General features: G+C 55.0%; 1 protein-coding gene across 22 annotated transcripts in view; it reads left to right on the top strand.

Annotated features, from left to right (window-relative positions):
• The window catches only part of Cacna1g (calcium voltage-gated channel subunit alpha1 G), a 64,785-nt gene that overhangs the window by 49,944 nt on the left and 1,544 nt on the right, over positions 1-13,297 (top strand). For 9 of the 22 annotated variants that reach the window (XM_087910084.1, XM_087910086.1, XM_087910085.1 and 6 more), the window contains 9 exons: positions 4,663-4,814; positions 5,507-5,616; positions 6,321-6,454; positions 6,711-6,781; positions 6,917-6,995; positions 7,093-7,214; positions 7,665-8,018; positions 12,092-12,269; positions 12,493-12,662. In XM_087910084.1, the coding sequence (XP_087766210.1) occupies positions 4,663-4,814; positions 5,507-5,616; positions 6,321-6,454; positions 6,711-6,781; positions 6,917-6,995; positions 7,093-7,214; positions 7,665-8,018; positions 12,092-12,269; positions 12,493-12,662 (1,370 nt within the window). Of the gene's footprint in view, positions 1-4,662; positions 4,815-5,506; positions 5,617-6,320; positions 6,455-6,710; positions 6,782-6,916; positions 6,996-7,092; positions 7,215-7,664; positions 8,019-8,672; positions 8,817-10,532; positions 10,668-12,091; positions 12,270-12,492; positions 12,663-13,297 lie in introns of all 22 variants that reach the window. The other 13 variants (XM_087910071.1, XM_087910073.1, XM_087910072.1 and 10 more) reach the window with 2 other exon arrangements.

Genomic DNA, 13,297 nt, shown 5'->3' on the forward strand with positions numbered 1-13,297 from the left:
ATGCTCTTTGCTCCCTCTCCATGGCTCATTGATTCTATCCTCTAGGGGTGAAGGGCTGAGGGTCCTTGGGGCCCCCAAGAGGGCAGAGTCCGAAGCGTAGGGTCTGCGTCGTCGTCCACCACCCCATTCCCCCCACCCCAGGCCCATGCTAAGCTGGATGGAAGTGAGGCGGGCCTGGCCCCCTCTGACTTCACAGTTCTTGGAGGGTCTGGGTCTTCTGAAGAGGCCCCGGGATTCTGCACCTCCTCCCTGTTCTCCTGTCCTCACCTTTTGATTATTAAAGCTGCAAATCGCTCCGCCTTCTCTTGTCTGAAGGGGAGTCTTTGATCCAAGGAAGAGGATGAGAGGAACAAGGAGGGGAAGGATTTGTTTTAAAAATGTAGCAATGAATAATTGAACCAACTCATTAATAGTCAAGTAATCACGGTGGCCACATCGTCGCTACAAACATCAGGCACTGGGAGCTGAAAGAGTGCCTTAGCTACAAGCTTCTCCCCTAAAAGTCAAGGTTTGAGAACAAGTTGAGTCCCTACCTCCAAAAGCTGTGTGTGTCTCTGGGAAGACTCCCCAGTGCCTGCCCCTCACCCTGTGCCTGACTCTGTCTCTTAGTCCCCTTATACTGGTCCCAGATGGAGGTTGGGAGGATCAGAGTCTATGGCAAGGGCTGTGGGGCCTCATCACATCCCCTGACGTCTCCACCTGGTGGTTCCCAAGTTGTTTATCCCAGGATTCCCCTTCTGGCCTCCTCCCACAGATTCTGCAGTTCGGAAGACTGACTGATGTCGGGAGCATGTGGATAACGGCTTTGTTTCACTATTTTTACTAATCAAAGGCACATTTAATTGCTGATCAGAGCTTCTGAGCCGCAGAAGGTCACACACCTCATGATGGCAAAGAGAACTGTTTTGCCATTAAATTGCTCTATGGGGTCTTCACATGAGCGAATGTATGATTTCCTTTAAGCCTTGAGAAATTTTATTGAGAATGAAAGGTCCCCACATGGCTGCTTTCTCTGTTGCCGAGGGCTTGGATTTTCAGCCTGGGAACCGCTGACGGTATCATTCCTCACTGCCCAACTCAAGCAGGCACCATCCCCGGGGAGAGATGGGCTGCGGGGTCTGCGAGGGCTCAGAGACCTACCCATGGGGCCTTCTGATCCTTGGCGGGTCATCATCTCCCGTTGCCATGGTCCTGAGCATTGTTTGACATTGACTAGCGTCCCTCTGGGGGCTCAGGAGTTTCTGGCTGGTTTGTGTCTCTATTGCTAAGATCCCCGTGTCTCCATGTTGAATTGTTTTCCAAATTTCTGACATGGTAGGGGATGTGGGGAAGGCGGGAGGAAGCGATCTCCAGCTTAAAACCCTTCTGAGGTGTTGGGCAGCAGGTTAATGCGGAGACTGAAGAGTATACATGCTCACCTTGACCCTAAACACCACCCAAACACAGGGCTGGCCCACTGAGGCTCCACCCCCAGGGGACTGTCCCGTTTAATCAGCATGCATGGGCACACCTGTCGAGGCACACCATTCCTGCACCACAGCACACACTGACATCCTGCACCCCTACCCAGGGGCCTGGCTTACTCCAGCTGGCATGTGCATTGCTCTCTTTGATCGTAGCAACAACCTAAGACTCTGAACAGGGCCTCTTAACATCTTACATCCCTCTTCTCAGGGCCTAGGGTCCATCAGGGTCTAGACCAGAGCTTGCCAAACTTCCACATCAGTAAGACTTACATGGAGAGGTAGGACAAGACTTTCAGAGAGACTCACCCTAAAGGTCTCCCACAGGGATCTTGGCCCTGAATTTCTAATAGACTCCCAGATGCTGGGGTGCTGGTATGCCAGCCTACCTATCACGGTGACAGGAGTGAAGTCAAGTCTGGGATTTCTGGGGGTCCAACATGTGAACCCCACTTCCTGCTAAAATATCTTCACCCACCCTTCTGCTGCGACCAGCAGAAAGTATCACATGCCCCAGGGAAAGGTGAAAGGGAAAATTGGATTATGGAGACACTGGGCCTAAACAGATACTTAGATCTGAAAGGGGGGGGGGGGGGTTCTGGGTGACAAGACCAGCCCTGTGACCCTTGGCCTCCGGCACCAGCTTCTACCTCAGCCCCCTCAGCCCCCTCTAGCCTCCACCCCCACTCATCCTCTCTTCTTCCCACCGGGCCAGGACCCACAGCCGCATGGCTTTTGTTGTGAGAGGGCCTATATATCCCTACTAAAAGCCTATTTCTCCCCTACCACTGTCCTTGGTAAGCCCGTCACCCTGGCTGTGCCTTGGGCTCCCCATGACCTCTACTAACTCACTGTGCCCATTGCTGTCACTCACAGGCCCCCTCCACTCTCCTCATCCGCCCCTGGACCTCCCTAGGGGCCTGATGTTCCTCTCCCGCTGTTTCACTCTGAGGCCTATTCTGCCAATAGCAGTTGATACCAGCAGGAGGCGAGGAGGTCAGGCTGGAGGCTGGGGTCTTGCCGGCTCATCCTGGTGCTGGACCACCTGGGTCTCTCTGGATAGTAGAGGGAGGGGCTGCCGGAGGACAGGCCACTCTAGTTGGCTCGGTGCTCTTTTGACTTGTGTTCTAATGGAGGATTTCCTGGATGCGTGCCAATCAGGGCTGGGGGCTCAGGTAGAAGGGTATTTGGGACCTGTGGCCATGAACAGATGTCCTGCCTCAGTCATTCCCTGTCCCTAGCGCCCCTTCCCCGCCCCCCCCCCACACCAAGTTGCCTGGAGGGTCCCTGGCTGAATGCAGCCCCCACCACCCCCACCCCCACCCCTCAGGCTCCTGAAGCAAGGCTGGAAGGCATGGATGTTAGTGATACCTCTATTTGGCTCTGGTGGACTTATAATAGTCAGGCTGGGGTACCAGAGGACGAGGGGACTTCTCCCTTCCAGCCTCCCCTCGACATTGTCTCGACTAATAACGGGGCTAATAAGGAGCCGCTTCTTTTAACCTAATTGTATTCAAACATTTTAGTTAATTCTCCATTCATATTTTAGCATAATGGGATCGGGTGTGCTCGGCATTTATGGAGATTAATGCAGAGAAAAGAGTTCCGGCTGTTAAAGCAACACAGGGTGACTAGCGCCCTCTGGTTCTCATGGTACTGAAGGAAGGAAGGAAGGAAGAGGCCCTGGCTGGCCCAACCACCCTCCACTATCGGGTGTGGATGACCTGTGGTCTCATGGAGTCCCCTGCCTCCGGCCTTTTCATTCCCTATACTCTTGGGTGTCAGGAGGGCCGCCTGAGCAAAGTCACACTTGACTGGCCCATCTCTGAAAACAAAGAGACGGGTTGATGCTCCTCTGATGTGCACCTGGCCTTTTGGGGTCTGTGCCCCTGTGCCCCGGGTTATCCACACCTCAAGGCCGATGTGGAGTTGGGTCGAATGGGCTTGCAGAGTGGTTCGCAAACCCAAACCTGCCATTTCTGGGCACACTTCTTCCTTTGGCTTTTGGTGGGGACTCACCCCCAAGCCACTCCCTACCTCAGTTTACCTCTCTGTGAAGGAATCCTCTGCATGGGAAAAGATAGTTGTATTTGAGCTGGCCTGGGTCCAAAGCTTTCTGCCACCCCTAAGCCAGCTGGTTACTGGCATGGGCCTCTGTAGCCCTCGCTGACTGGCTTCTGCCAAGACCTCCTAAGAGGGGAAGGGCTGTCTGGGACCTGAGGCTGGCCATGCTTTCCCAGGAGGGGGGCTCTCTTCCCTCTGTGTGACTTCCTGTGAGACCTATCTGGTGGCACATTTCCAGATAGCCTGTCCCCACCTTGGCCTGGCCCTTACTTCAGCACCTGCAGGAGGGTGCCCCCAGATTTCTCTGGCCTGCTCGGCAGGATAACCCAACACTGACTTCTCTAAGGGGTCGGCTAATTACAAGAGTGACCATATGCCTGTGACAGATCTCAGACAGTGCTTCCAGCCCAGCCTGCAGTGTCAGGCCACCCCAATACCCAGGGTAGACTGGGTACTGCCTCATTAGAAACTGGGTGAGTCTGTGGGTGGCACCCTCCCAGCTTGAGTCTGGGACAGAGCAGAGCCCTGGGCCTCCTCTCTACCCTCCCTACACGAGGCTGTGGGAAGTCCAGGCCATTGTCCTCTGGGGGCCCTGTGGTAGGTCAGCAGGCAGCCAAGATGTCCAATTTCCAATCTCTGGTCCTATCGCAAATCCCAGATCCATGTAATCCCTTCGGCGGGCCCCAGAGGCTGAGCTTGGAGAAGGCATCACAGCCTCGCCTCTGTGGCTGGAGCTACCTCTGAGCCCGATTAGATGGGATCTTTCATCTTATCGATCCACCTTGCTACAGAACATGGAATCAAAGGTGTTATAAGGAACTGGCACAATTTAGAGGCTGCCCTAGGATATGGGCTCACCCAGTATCTAATGTAGGGGAGGGGCTCTGCATGTCCCTATCCCATTCACCCCTGACTGCAGGCAGTAGAACAGATGCTTGACTGGGGATGGGCCAAAACAGCCTGTCTCCTGCAAAGGGCACCGCGGCGGGAGGGGGTAGGGGCGCCATTGGGATGCTGGTGACATGGAATGTTTTAGCACTGGCGGTAGAAGCTGGCGGCAGGGAGGGGCTGTGGGTGGAGGGGTGTGGGGGGCAGGGCCTGATGTTTGCTCTACTCTCCTTCCTGCCCCCCTCAGAAGCCCAGAGCAAGCCGTACTACTCAGATTACTCACGCTTCCGGCTTCTTGTCCACCACCTGTGTACCAGCCATTACTTGGACCTCTTCATCACCGGTGTCATCGGGCTGAATGTGGTCACTATGGCCATGGAACATTACCAGCAGCCCCAGGTAAGAACAAGTAATGGGCCAACAGCCTTGGGACCTCCCCAGATGAGGCAACAACCTGAACTATAGCCTCTGTGTGCCAGGCAAGCATTGGAAACACTATGTGGGTCTTTGTGCCTGCAGCAGTCTCTTTAGAGGTGGCTATACCCTTTGTTTTATGGATGAAGACACTGAGGCCCAGTCGGTTAATTATCTTGACCAAGATCACATAGCTAGGAAGTGGGGGACCAATACATTTTTATCAAGCATTTAGCATGTGTGGCTCTGGGCCTTGGACAGTGAAGTAGACAGATGGATGTTGGCCCTCAAGACTTAGATTCTAGTAACTACTCAGCCCCTAAGCTCATCTGTTTCCAGTCATCCCTCTCGTCTACCTTCTAGCCCTCAGTTTCCCCATCTGTACAAGGAGGAGGTTAAACTGACTAATATGCAAGCCTCTCTCCAGCCTTGACTCCCTGTGCCTTCTGGCATAGTCTCATATGCTCCTCACCACCTCTCAAGGAGAAATTAAGCACCAAGTTTGAATTGTCATGGAGTAGTGGTCAGGGGTCGGCTGTCATGGTAGGAGATGGGGAGAGAAGGCTTCCTTAACTTCACCCTGCTTCCCCACTTGGGGAGGTACGGTGATGGAGGGGTGGGGCAGGCTTCAGCCTTGGACCTAAGGAAACCCTGCATCTGGCCCCCACCCCTGCCAGATCTTGGACGAGGCTCTGAAGATCTGCAATTACATCTTCACTGTCATCTTCGTCTTGGAGTCGGTTTTCAAACTTGTGGCCTTTGGCTTCCGCCGTTTCTTCCAGGACAGGTAACAGAGGAGAGGGGTCTGGGAGAGTTGGGAGGAAATAGAGATGTGTCTCCTGGGAAAACACCCAGAAGGCTTTGAGCCTAAAGACCTTTCTTAACTCTGTGAGTCCAGCCGCCACTCTTGGACTGATGATGATGGTGGTCACGGATCCAGGGCTTAAGGGATGGGAGGGAGGGATTCGGGGGTCTGACAAGGGATGACATAGAGGGCTTTGACAGGAAGAAATCACTGTGAGCTTGGGACCAGACTGCCTGGGTTGGATTCGAACCCTAGTTCTTCTACGTAGTGACTGGTGACTTCGGGCATTGCCTCAATTCCCTCCTCTGTGAAACATCAACTATCTCTCTCTATATCAGAGTTGTGGTATGGATATAAAGCTCTTAAAACAGTGCTCGGTGCAAAGTAAACATATTAACGCTGAAAACAAAGTCAGATGAAGCTTGTAGTCTCAGCATGCTGGGAGACTGAGACTCAGGCTTGTAGTCTTAGCGTGCTGGGAGGCTGAGACCAAAGGATTGCTGAGTTTGAGGTCAGTTTAAGCAACACAAAAGAACACCATGTGTATGTGTGTGTGGGGGGGAGGTTAGATAATGATTAAAAACGAAAAGCACAGGTCCTCCTCTGTTCTGCTTTTCTGAGCCCCCACGGCACCCTCCCCACCACCCCCTTCCCCCACTCATAGAGCTGCATTCCCGATGTTCCAGGTGGAACCAGCTGGACCTTGCTATTGTTCTCCTGTCCATCATGGGCATCACACTGGAGGAGATTGAAGTCAATGCTTCACTGCCCATCAACCCTACCATCATCCGTATCATGAGGGTGCTTCGCATCGCCCGAGGTAGGTCCGGCTTTCAGCGCTTGTGCCCGCCCTCCCACAGTAACCGGCTTGCAGGGGGAGATGGAAAGAGTTGGTTATGGGATGACTATGGGTTCCCAAGGGCTTTTCCCCCAGCCCCCGCCATAGGGGTTTGTCCAGCACGAGCGGGTTGGGGTATAGGTGGACCATTCCGTCAGCTACAGCCCAGCCTGGCTCTCCCAGCAAAGTGATGGGAGACCCGGAGGGCACCAGTTCTTGACACTGTCCTGTTCCTCAGTGCTGAAGCTGCTGAAGATGGCTGTGGGCATGCGGGCGCTGCTGGACACGGTGATGCAGGCCCTGCCCCAGGTAGCTGGGAGGTGGGGTGGGCAGAAGGGAAGGGTCCTCCTGGGGAGGAGGAGGTGCCCTCTGAAAGGGCAGGGGGCTCAGGGAAGCTGACTGGAGAGCCAGCAGCATCTTTCCATTTCTTTTCCTCTTCTCCAGGTGGGGAACCTGGGACTTCTCTTCATGTTATTGTTTTTCATCTTTGCAGCTCTGGGCGTGGAGCTCTTTGGAGACCTGGGTGAGTTGAGATTGGGGATGGTGGAGGAGTCAGGGCTGGAAATCAAGGGGGAATTCTGGGACTAAAATGGCTTCTCTCCTTTACCCTCTTCTCCCAGAGTGTGACGAGACACACCCCTGTGAGGGCTTGGGCCGGCATGCCACCTTTAGGAACTTTGGTATGGCCTTTCTGACCCTCTTCCGAGTCTCCACTGGTGACAACTGGAATGGCATTATGAAGGTGAGAGCCCACACAGGGAGGTCACCCCAGTCTCTGACCTAAGGTTCTTTGAGAAGATGTATTAGTCATGAATAAAAGCGTGTCCCTGCCGGGGCAGTGGTGACACACATCTTTAATCCTAGCACTCGGGAGGCAGAGGCAGGTGGATCTCTGTGAGTTCGAGACCAGTCTGGTCTACAAGAGCTAGTTCCAGGACAGGCTCCAAAGCTACAGAGAAAACCTGTCTCAAAAAAAAAAAAAAAAAAAAAAAAAAAAAAAGGGTCCCCTTGGTGCACGTGTCAGGGCATTCTGGACTCTCTTCTGAGGACATACTCTGACTCACTCACTTGCTCCAGCAGCATCAAACACCCTCCCATCCAGGTCCTTCTCCCTCAGCACTCTGATTTTCCAGGAAAGCTCCAGCTTCTGCCCTCCTCACCCTCACGCCTCTGCCCTTGACACTTCCCACAGGACACCTTGCGGGACTGTGACCAGGAGTCCACCTGCTACAACACAGTCATCTCACCCATCTACTTCGTGTCCTTCGTGCTCACGGCCCAGTTCGTGCTGGTCAACGTGGTCATAGCTGTGCTGATGAAGCACCTGGAAGAAAGCAACAAAGAGGCTAAGGAGGAGGCGGAGCTGGAGGCGGAGCTGGAGCTGGAGATGAAGACACTCAGCCCTCAGCCCCACTCTCCCCTGGGCAGCCCCTTCCTCTGGCCTGGCATAGAGGGGGCCAATAGCCCTGGCAGCCCTAAGCCTGGGGCTCCGCACACCACGGCCCACATTGGAGCAGCCTCGGGCTTCTCCCTTGAGCACCCCACGGTGAGCAATGGTACCCCTTCAAAAGGGCCATGGGGCAGGAGAGGGGAAGGGAGGGCAGGGCAAACAGGAGCTTATTGAGGGTATATAGGAGCCCGGCAGGACCCAGGGCTTCTCCTCCATCCTTCCAGCCCTCTTACCTCGAGGTTGAGGGACTAGCTGCCACCTGCCCCTTCCTAGAATGGTTACCCATATTCACTGTATACGGCCACCCTCTAGCAAAGCGGTGACTCCTCCAGCCTGGTGTGGCTTCCCATTCTAGGCTTGAAGCTCAAGGCTAAGTTCTCTGTTTCCTTCCTATTTCTTTTTTATCTTTACCTGATTGTCAAACCTCTTCCCTCCCCACTCTCTTACCTTCCTGGCTCCCTTCCATCTCCCATTCCTTGCATCTCCTCTTTGTCCTCCCCTGTGGATCCTCATCATCCTCATCCCCTGCCTCTCCTTCCTCCTCCACCTTCCTCTTCTCCTATGCTCTTCTTTCTCACCTCTCTGTTGCTGTGTGTTGTGTATGTGTGCGCGTGCGTGCGTGCGTTCGTGTGTGTCTGTCACGTGGGTTTCGCTTCCACTCGCTCCTTCTGCCCCTCTCTAATCCCCTGTTGCCCCTCTGATCCCTGTCCCTCTGGCTCTCCGGCTCCCTTTATGGGCTGGTCCTCCCAGGACAGACAGATGTTTGACACCATCTCTCTGCTGATCCAGGGCTCCCTGGACGGGGAGCTGAAGCTGATGGACGAGCTGGCAGGCCCAGGGGGCCAGCCCTCTGCCTTCCCTTCCGCCCCCAGCCCGGGCGGCTCCGACCCACAGGTTACTGTGCCCTGTCATGTGCCACTTCCTCTGACCGTGCCGAGCTGTCCCATGCTATGCTGTGCTTCTGGGGTGCTTGGGGGTATTGCCTGCCCACGGGGTAGCTAGAGAAAGAGCAATTGTAGGGCCACAGTCGAGCGCTACATCTGGAAGGAGGCAGGAGGGGGTGCATGTGTTCCAGGCTCTGCAAGGCAGAGAGGCTGAGATCACACTCTGAGGGGGGAAGGAAGGATGGGGGACGAGCCTGGAGAGGGTCTTCGTAAGAAAGAACCTGGAGAGAGAGGAGAAGGGACAGTGGACTTTAGGGGTAAAGGAGGCTGTGTCAGGTCCAGGCGAGAAGAGCTGTGGCACCCATAGAAGGACCTGCCTTAGCCAGTCTGTTTCTTCTGTAGTGTCCAGTACCCATCCCCCCTCCTCTGGTGGCCTTATAAGTACAAAACCCACTGGACGTGGTAAGGGCTGTGGTAGGCAGTTTTTCTGACTTGAGGAAATAGAAGTGAATTCTGGGACATAAACATGAAGTAGGCTTGGTTCTCTCACCAAAAGCCCACCTTCCTGCACACCTAGGGTGTCCTTCTTTGGGCCCGGCTCAGCCTGAGCTGTTGGTGTCTTGGTCCCTCCAGCCCCGCTTTCCTCCCATGGCCCAGTATTCCTTCAAGACCTTCACCCCCCCCCCACCCCAGGTCAGAGACAATAGCTCTAGAGTGGGTTAAAGAGATGGATGTGGATTCCAGCTGGAGCTTGCTGGCACAAACCCTGCTGGGAGAAGGGGTAGACGCACAGGTTCCTAGGGAGCCCATAGCCTGGTAGAAAATAGACGGTGATTTTCACATGATAAAGACCCGTGCTTCTTGTTAGGATTCAGTCTCAGACCCAGCAGTGACCTAGAATGGTCAGTGCAAAAGGAATGCAGTTGGTCCCTTCCCCCAGACTCCCCCAGGCTAAACCAGGCCCACAGGAAAGGTGGAGGGAAGAGGGTGGCCTAGGTCAGAACAGACCACTCACCTGAATACCACTCAGCCCCCAATATCCTGCAGATGTTGGCGTTCCTTAGGTGAGCCAGACTGATGATGTGGTGGCCCAAGTGCGCCCCCTACAGACTAGCTGGGAGAGCACTTCTCAAGGCTCACATTGGAGAGGGGGAGCAGGTTGCACGCAGGCGGAGGAGGGCCCATGAGGGGAGAAGCAGGAATCTGGGGGCAGGCCAAGTCCTGCTAGGCTTTTGGAAGCGAAGAGAATAGGCAGAAAACAGCCGTCAGATTGTCGGCATTGTCCCCGGTGCGTCCACCCCCACCCCCATGCCGCTCTGTCTGCAGAGAGGAGCCCGGGCTTTGCTGGCCTTTCTTCATCCTTTTTTTGTTTGGTATCATCTTTATGAGAGTGGAAGCCCTCTCCGCCACTCTCTCTCTGGGTGGTGGTAGTGTGGGAGGGGGCTGCTAAGATGCCTGGGGTATCTTTAGAATGTGTTTCTGTGTCTCTTGGTCTCTTTGCTTTGCCAGTGTTTGCTCTGTCTCTTTGGTGCCTGCTGCAGACTCTCTGATCAGAGCAGGGGGTTGAGGTGGGAGGGGGGCGGTGCTGTGGGTCTATTGGGCGAGGGGTGGAGAGCGAAACGGGATACCTTCCTCCCTGCTTTATGGAGAGGGGAAGTGGGGGTTGCGAGTGTGCCACGTGTACGCGTCCTGGTTTCTCATGCCTGCTCATCTCTCTCCTGTCTAGATCCCTCTAGCTGAGATGGAGGCTCTGTCTCTGACGTCAGAGATTGTGTCTGAACCGTCCTGCTCTCTAGCTCTGACGGATGACTCTTTGCCTGATGACACTCACACACTCTTACTTAATGCCCTGGAGAGCAATGTACATGCACACATCCCTTGCTGCTCCCCCGGCCTGGGCTAGGCTGGCTGCAGGGTTCCAGATCCTCTTTGTACTCTGTACCCAGGTCCTGCCCAGAGGCACTCACCTGTGGGCACAAAGTGCCCCAGCCTTTGCTGGCATGGATTCTTCCTTGAATTAGATAAGATAAAACCAAGGCCCTGCTCAGAGGGTTACAGGGGCATCAGTGGTGACAGGGTTATTCCAGGAATGACAGCCCAAAACAGAAGTGGCTTGGGAACCAGTTTCTGTGTTTGGAGCCCTGTACCAGCCAGCCCTCCCTCCCTCCCTGCCCCCTCCCTGCCTCTCCCTCATGAGACTCTTGTTGTCCTGGGTGAGAGTCCCATCTCTGCTGTTACCACCATGCCTGTCCCCACTGGGGACTGTTCCTGTCTCCTCTCGCTGGTCCTGTGTGTCCTTGTGTTCTGTCCTCCACAAGCTCTGGGGGTTTCTTGATACTTTGACCTTTCTGCCCTTCCTCAGTTTCCCTCTGTCCCTCTGACAGTGAGCAGCCCCTCCTCTTCTCGTTTGCCTTCTGTTGTGAGAGCTGAGCCAGCTGAGGCAGGACCTTGAGCAAAGGCTGGGAGGGTCTCTAGAGGTTGTGGCTGGCTGGAAGAAGTGGACCCTGGGACTGAGAATAGGAAGGAAAGACTCAGACTATACTCAGCACAACCATCGTCCGCTTGCGGGAACTGGAGCTGGCTGAGCCCATGTGGGAGGAAGCGCCCTGAGAACTGGGAATGACTAGTGCAGGGCAAAGGGTTCCAAGGGGGAGAGAGACTCTTGGGCCAGGCCTTGGTTTCCTGTTCTGGGGTCCAGGGCTGTTGACTGCCTTTCTTTGAAACAGGTTTCCCAAACCCACTCCCACCTCTAGTCTGTGTACTGAGGGAGTACTGAGTCCCCAGTACCCAGGCCTTGCTACCCACCTCCACTCTCCAGAGTGGCTGTGTGGTTAAAGATCCAGAGATTAGGTGCCCCTTATGGGGCACGCCCCTTGTGCATGGGTCTGACTCAGGCCTGCCCCCTGTGGATCCCTGGGGTAACTTTCAGATTCTCTAAGAGGACTACCTGCAATGCTGGGGGCTGCTCTCGCTTCTCTCATCCCTCCCAATCCTTCACCATCCCCAGCCCGGAGGCTCACAGGGGATCCTGTGAGCATGCTCTCAGGGTGGGGCCTCTCCACTCCTCCCTCCCTGTATGTAGAAACTCCTCGTTTGTCTCCCCATCTCCTCCCATGCTCCTGCCTATCACCTTGGCCTAGGAGGGTGTGGAGGGGGGGTGTGGGTAGATGGAGGGGAGAGGGTTGTGGGTCTGGTGGAGGAGGGCTTAGTTCCTGCTGTCTAGCTTTTCCTCATTTATCAAACCCAGCTGCTTGCTCTTCACCCCACCCCCTGATCCTTTTGCAGATGATACCCCACCCTGAGGAGGTACCAGGCCCCCTGGGACCAGACCTGCTGACTGTGAGGAAGGCTGGTGTCAGCCGGACGCACTCTCTGCCCAATGACAGCTACATGTGCCGCCATGGGAGCATTGCTGAGAGATCCCTAGGACACAGAGGCTGGGGGCTCCCCAAAGCCCAGTCAGGTACCAAGGCTGGGGTAAACTAGCTTAGCTCACACAGGGAGACCCAACCTTACCTAAAACCAACAAAAGAAGTGTTCCTTAGAGCTGAAGGGAAATCCCCAGACTGGAGGAAGTAGCTTTCATCCCAGGGCAGTGAGGAGTAGTGGCCCTAATGGGGAGGAAGGTTGGAAGGGAGGCCTCACATACTCCTCCCTACTCACTCCTCCATGCCCCTTCCCCGCAGGCTCCATCTTGTCTGTTCACTCCCAACCAGCAGACACCAGCTGCATCCTACAGCTTCCCAAAGATGCACCCTATCTGCTCCAGCCTCATGGGGCCCCCACCTGGGGTGCCATCCCTAAATTACCCCCGCCAGGCCGTTCCCCTCTGGCTCAGAGGCCGCTCAGGCGTCAGGTAAGCAAGTATGGAGGACTGGCCCTGGGTCCTGGGGTAAGGCTCTCTATCGGATCTCCTGTGTTGTTGGTAATGAGCAGAGCGGACACTTTTATTCTTCCAGCGAATGTGTATTGTGGGCCAACAACACCACAGCTCTAGGCACTGGGGACATGGCATACTGGATAAAGCAGAAGTGGCTGGAGTTTGCCTCCTACCCCATGCACATATCTTGTTTTACAGAAGAGGCCTAGGGTCCAGGGGAACGGTTGTTTCCAGGGCAACAGACATCCAGTGAAGGTGGTACCCAGGTACCAAGGCTCCCAATCCCAGGCTCAGAATTTCCCCTATTTCTTCACACTTTGGGCTAAATTCAGGGACACAGGGCAGGGTTTAAGTATCTTTATTTTTGTCCAACCCTGGGGTCCACCTTCTGTGGCTAATGTAGCCTGGTGAGGCTTGTGTGCCTTGTGTTATGAATCTCTGCTCAGCTCCATGCTCTTGGGGAGCAGGCACAGTCCCCTCATCCTGCACCCACTCACTGGGCAGCCTCCAGCTACTAGGCACTGAGACACAGTCCCTGCTCTCTGGGCGCAGTCAGAGCGGACGCATGCATGCCATCAGAACACTGCAGCTGCAGGTTATAGCTGCAAGGT

This window comes from Myodes glareolus, chromosome 9, assembly GCF_982192425.1.
Source record: "Myodes glareolus chromosome 9, mMyoGla1.1, whole genome shotgun sequence".
Taxonomy (NCBI): domain Eukaryota; kingdom Metazoa; phylum Chordata; class Mammalia; order Rodentia; family Cricetidae; genus Myodes; species Myodes glareolus.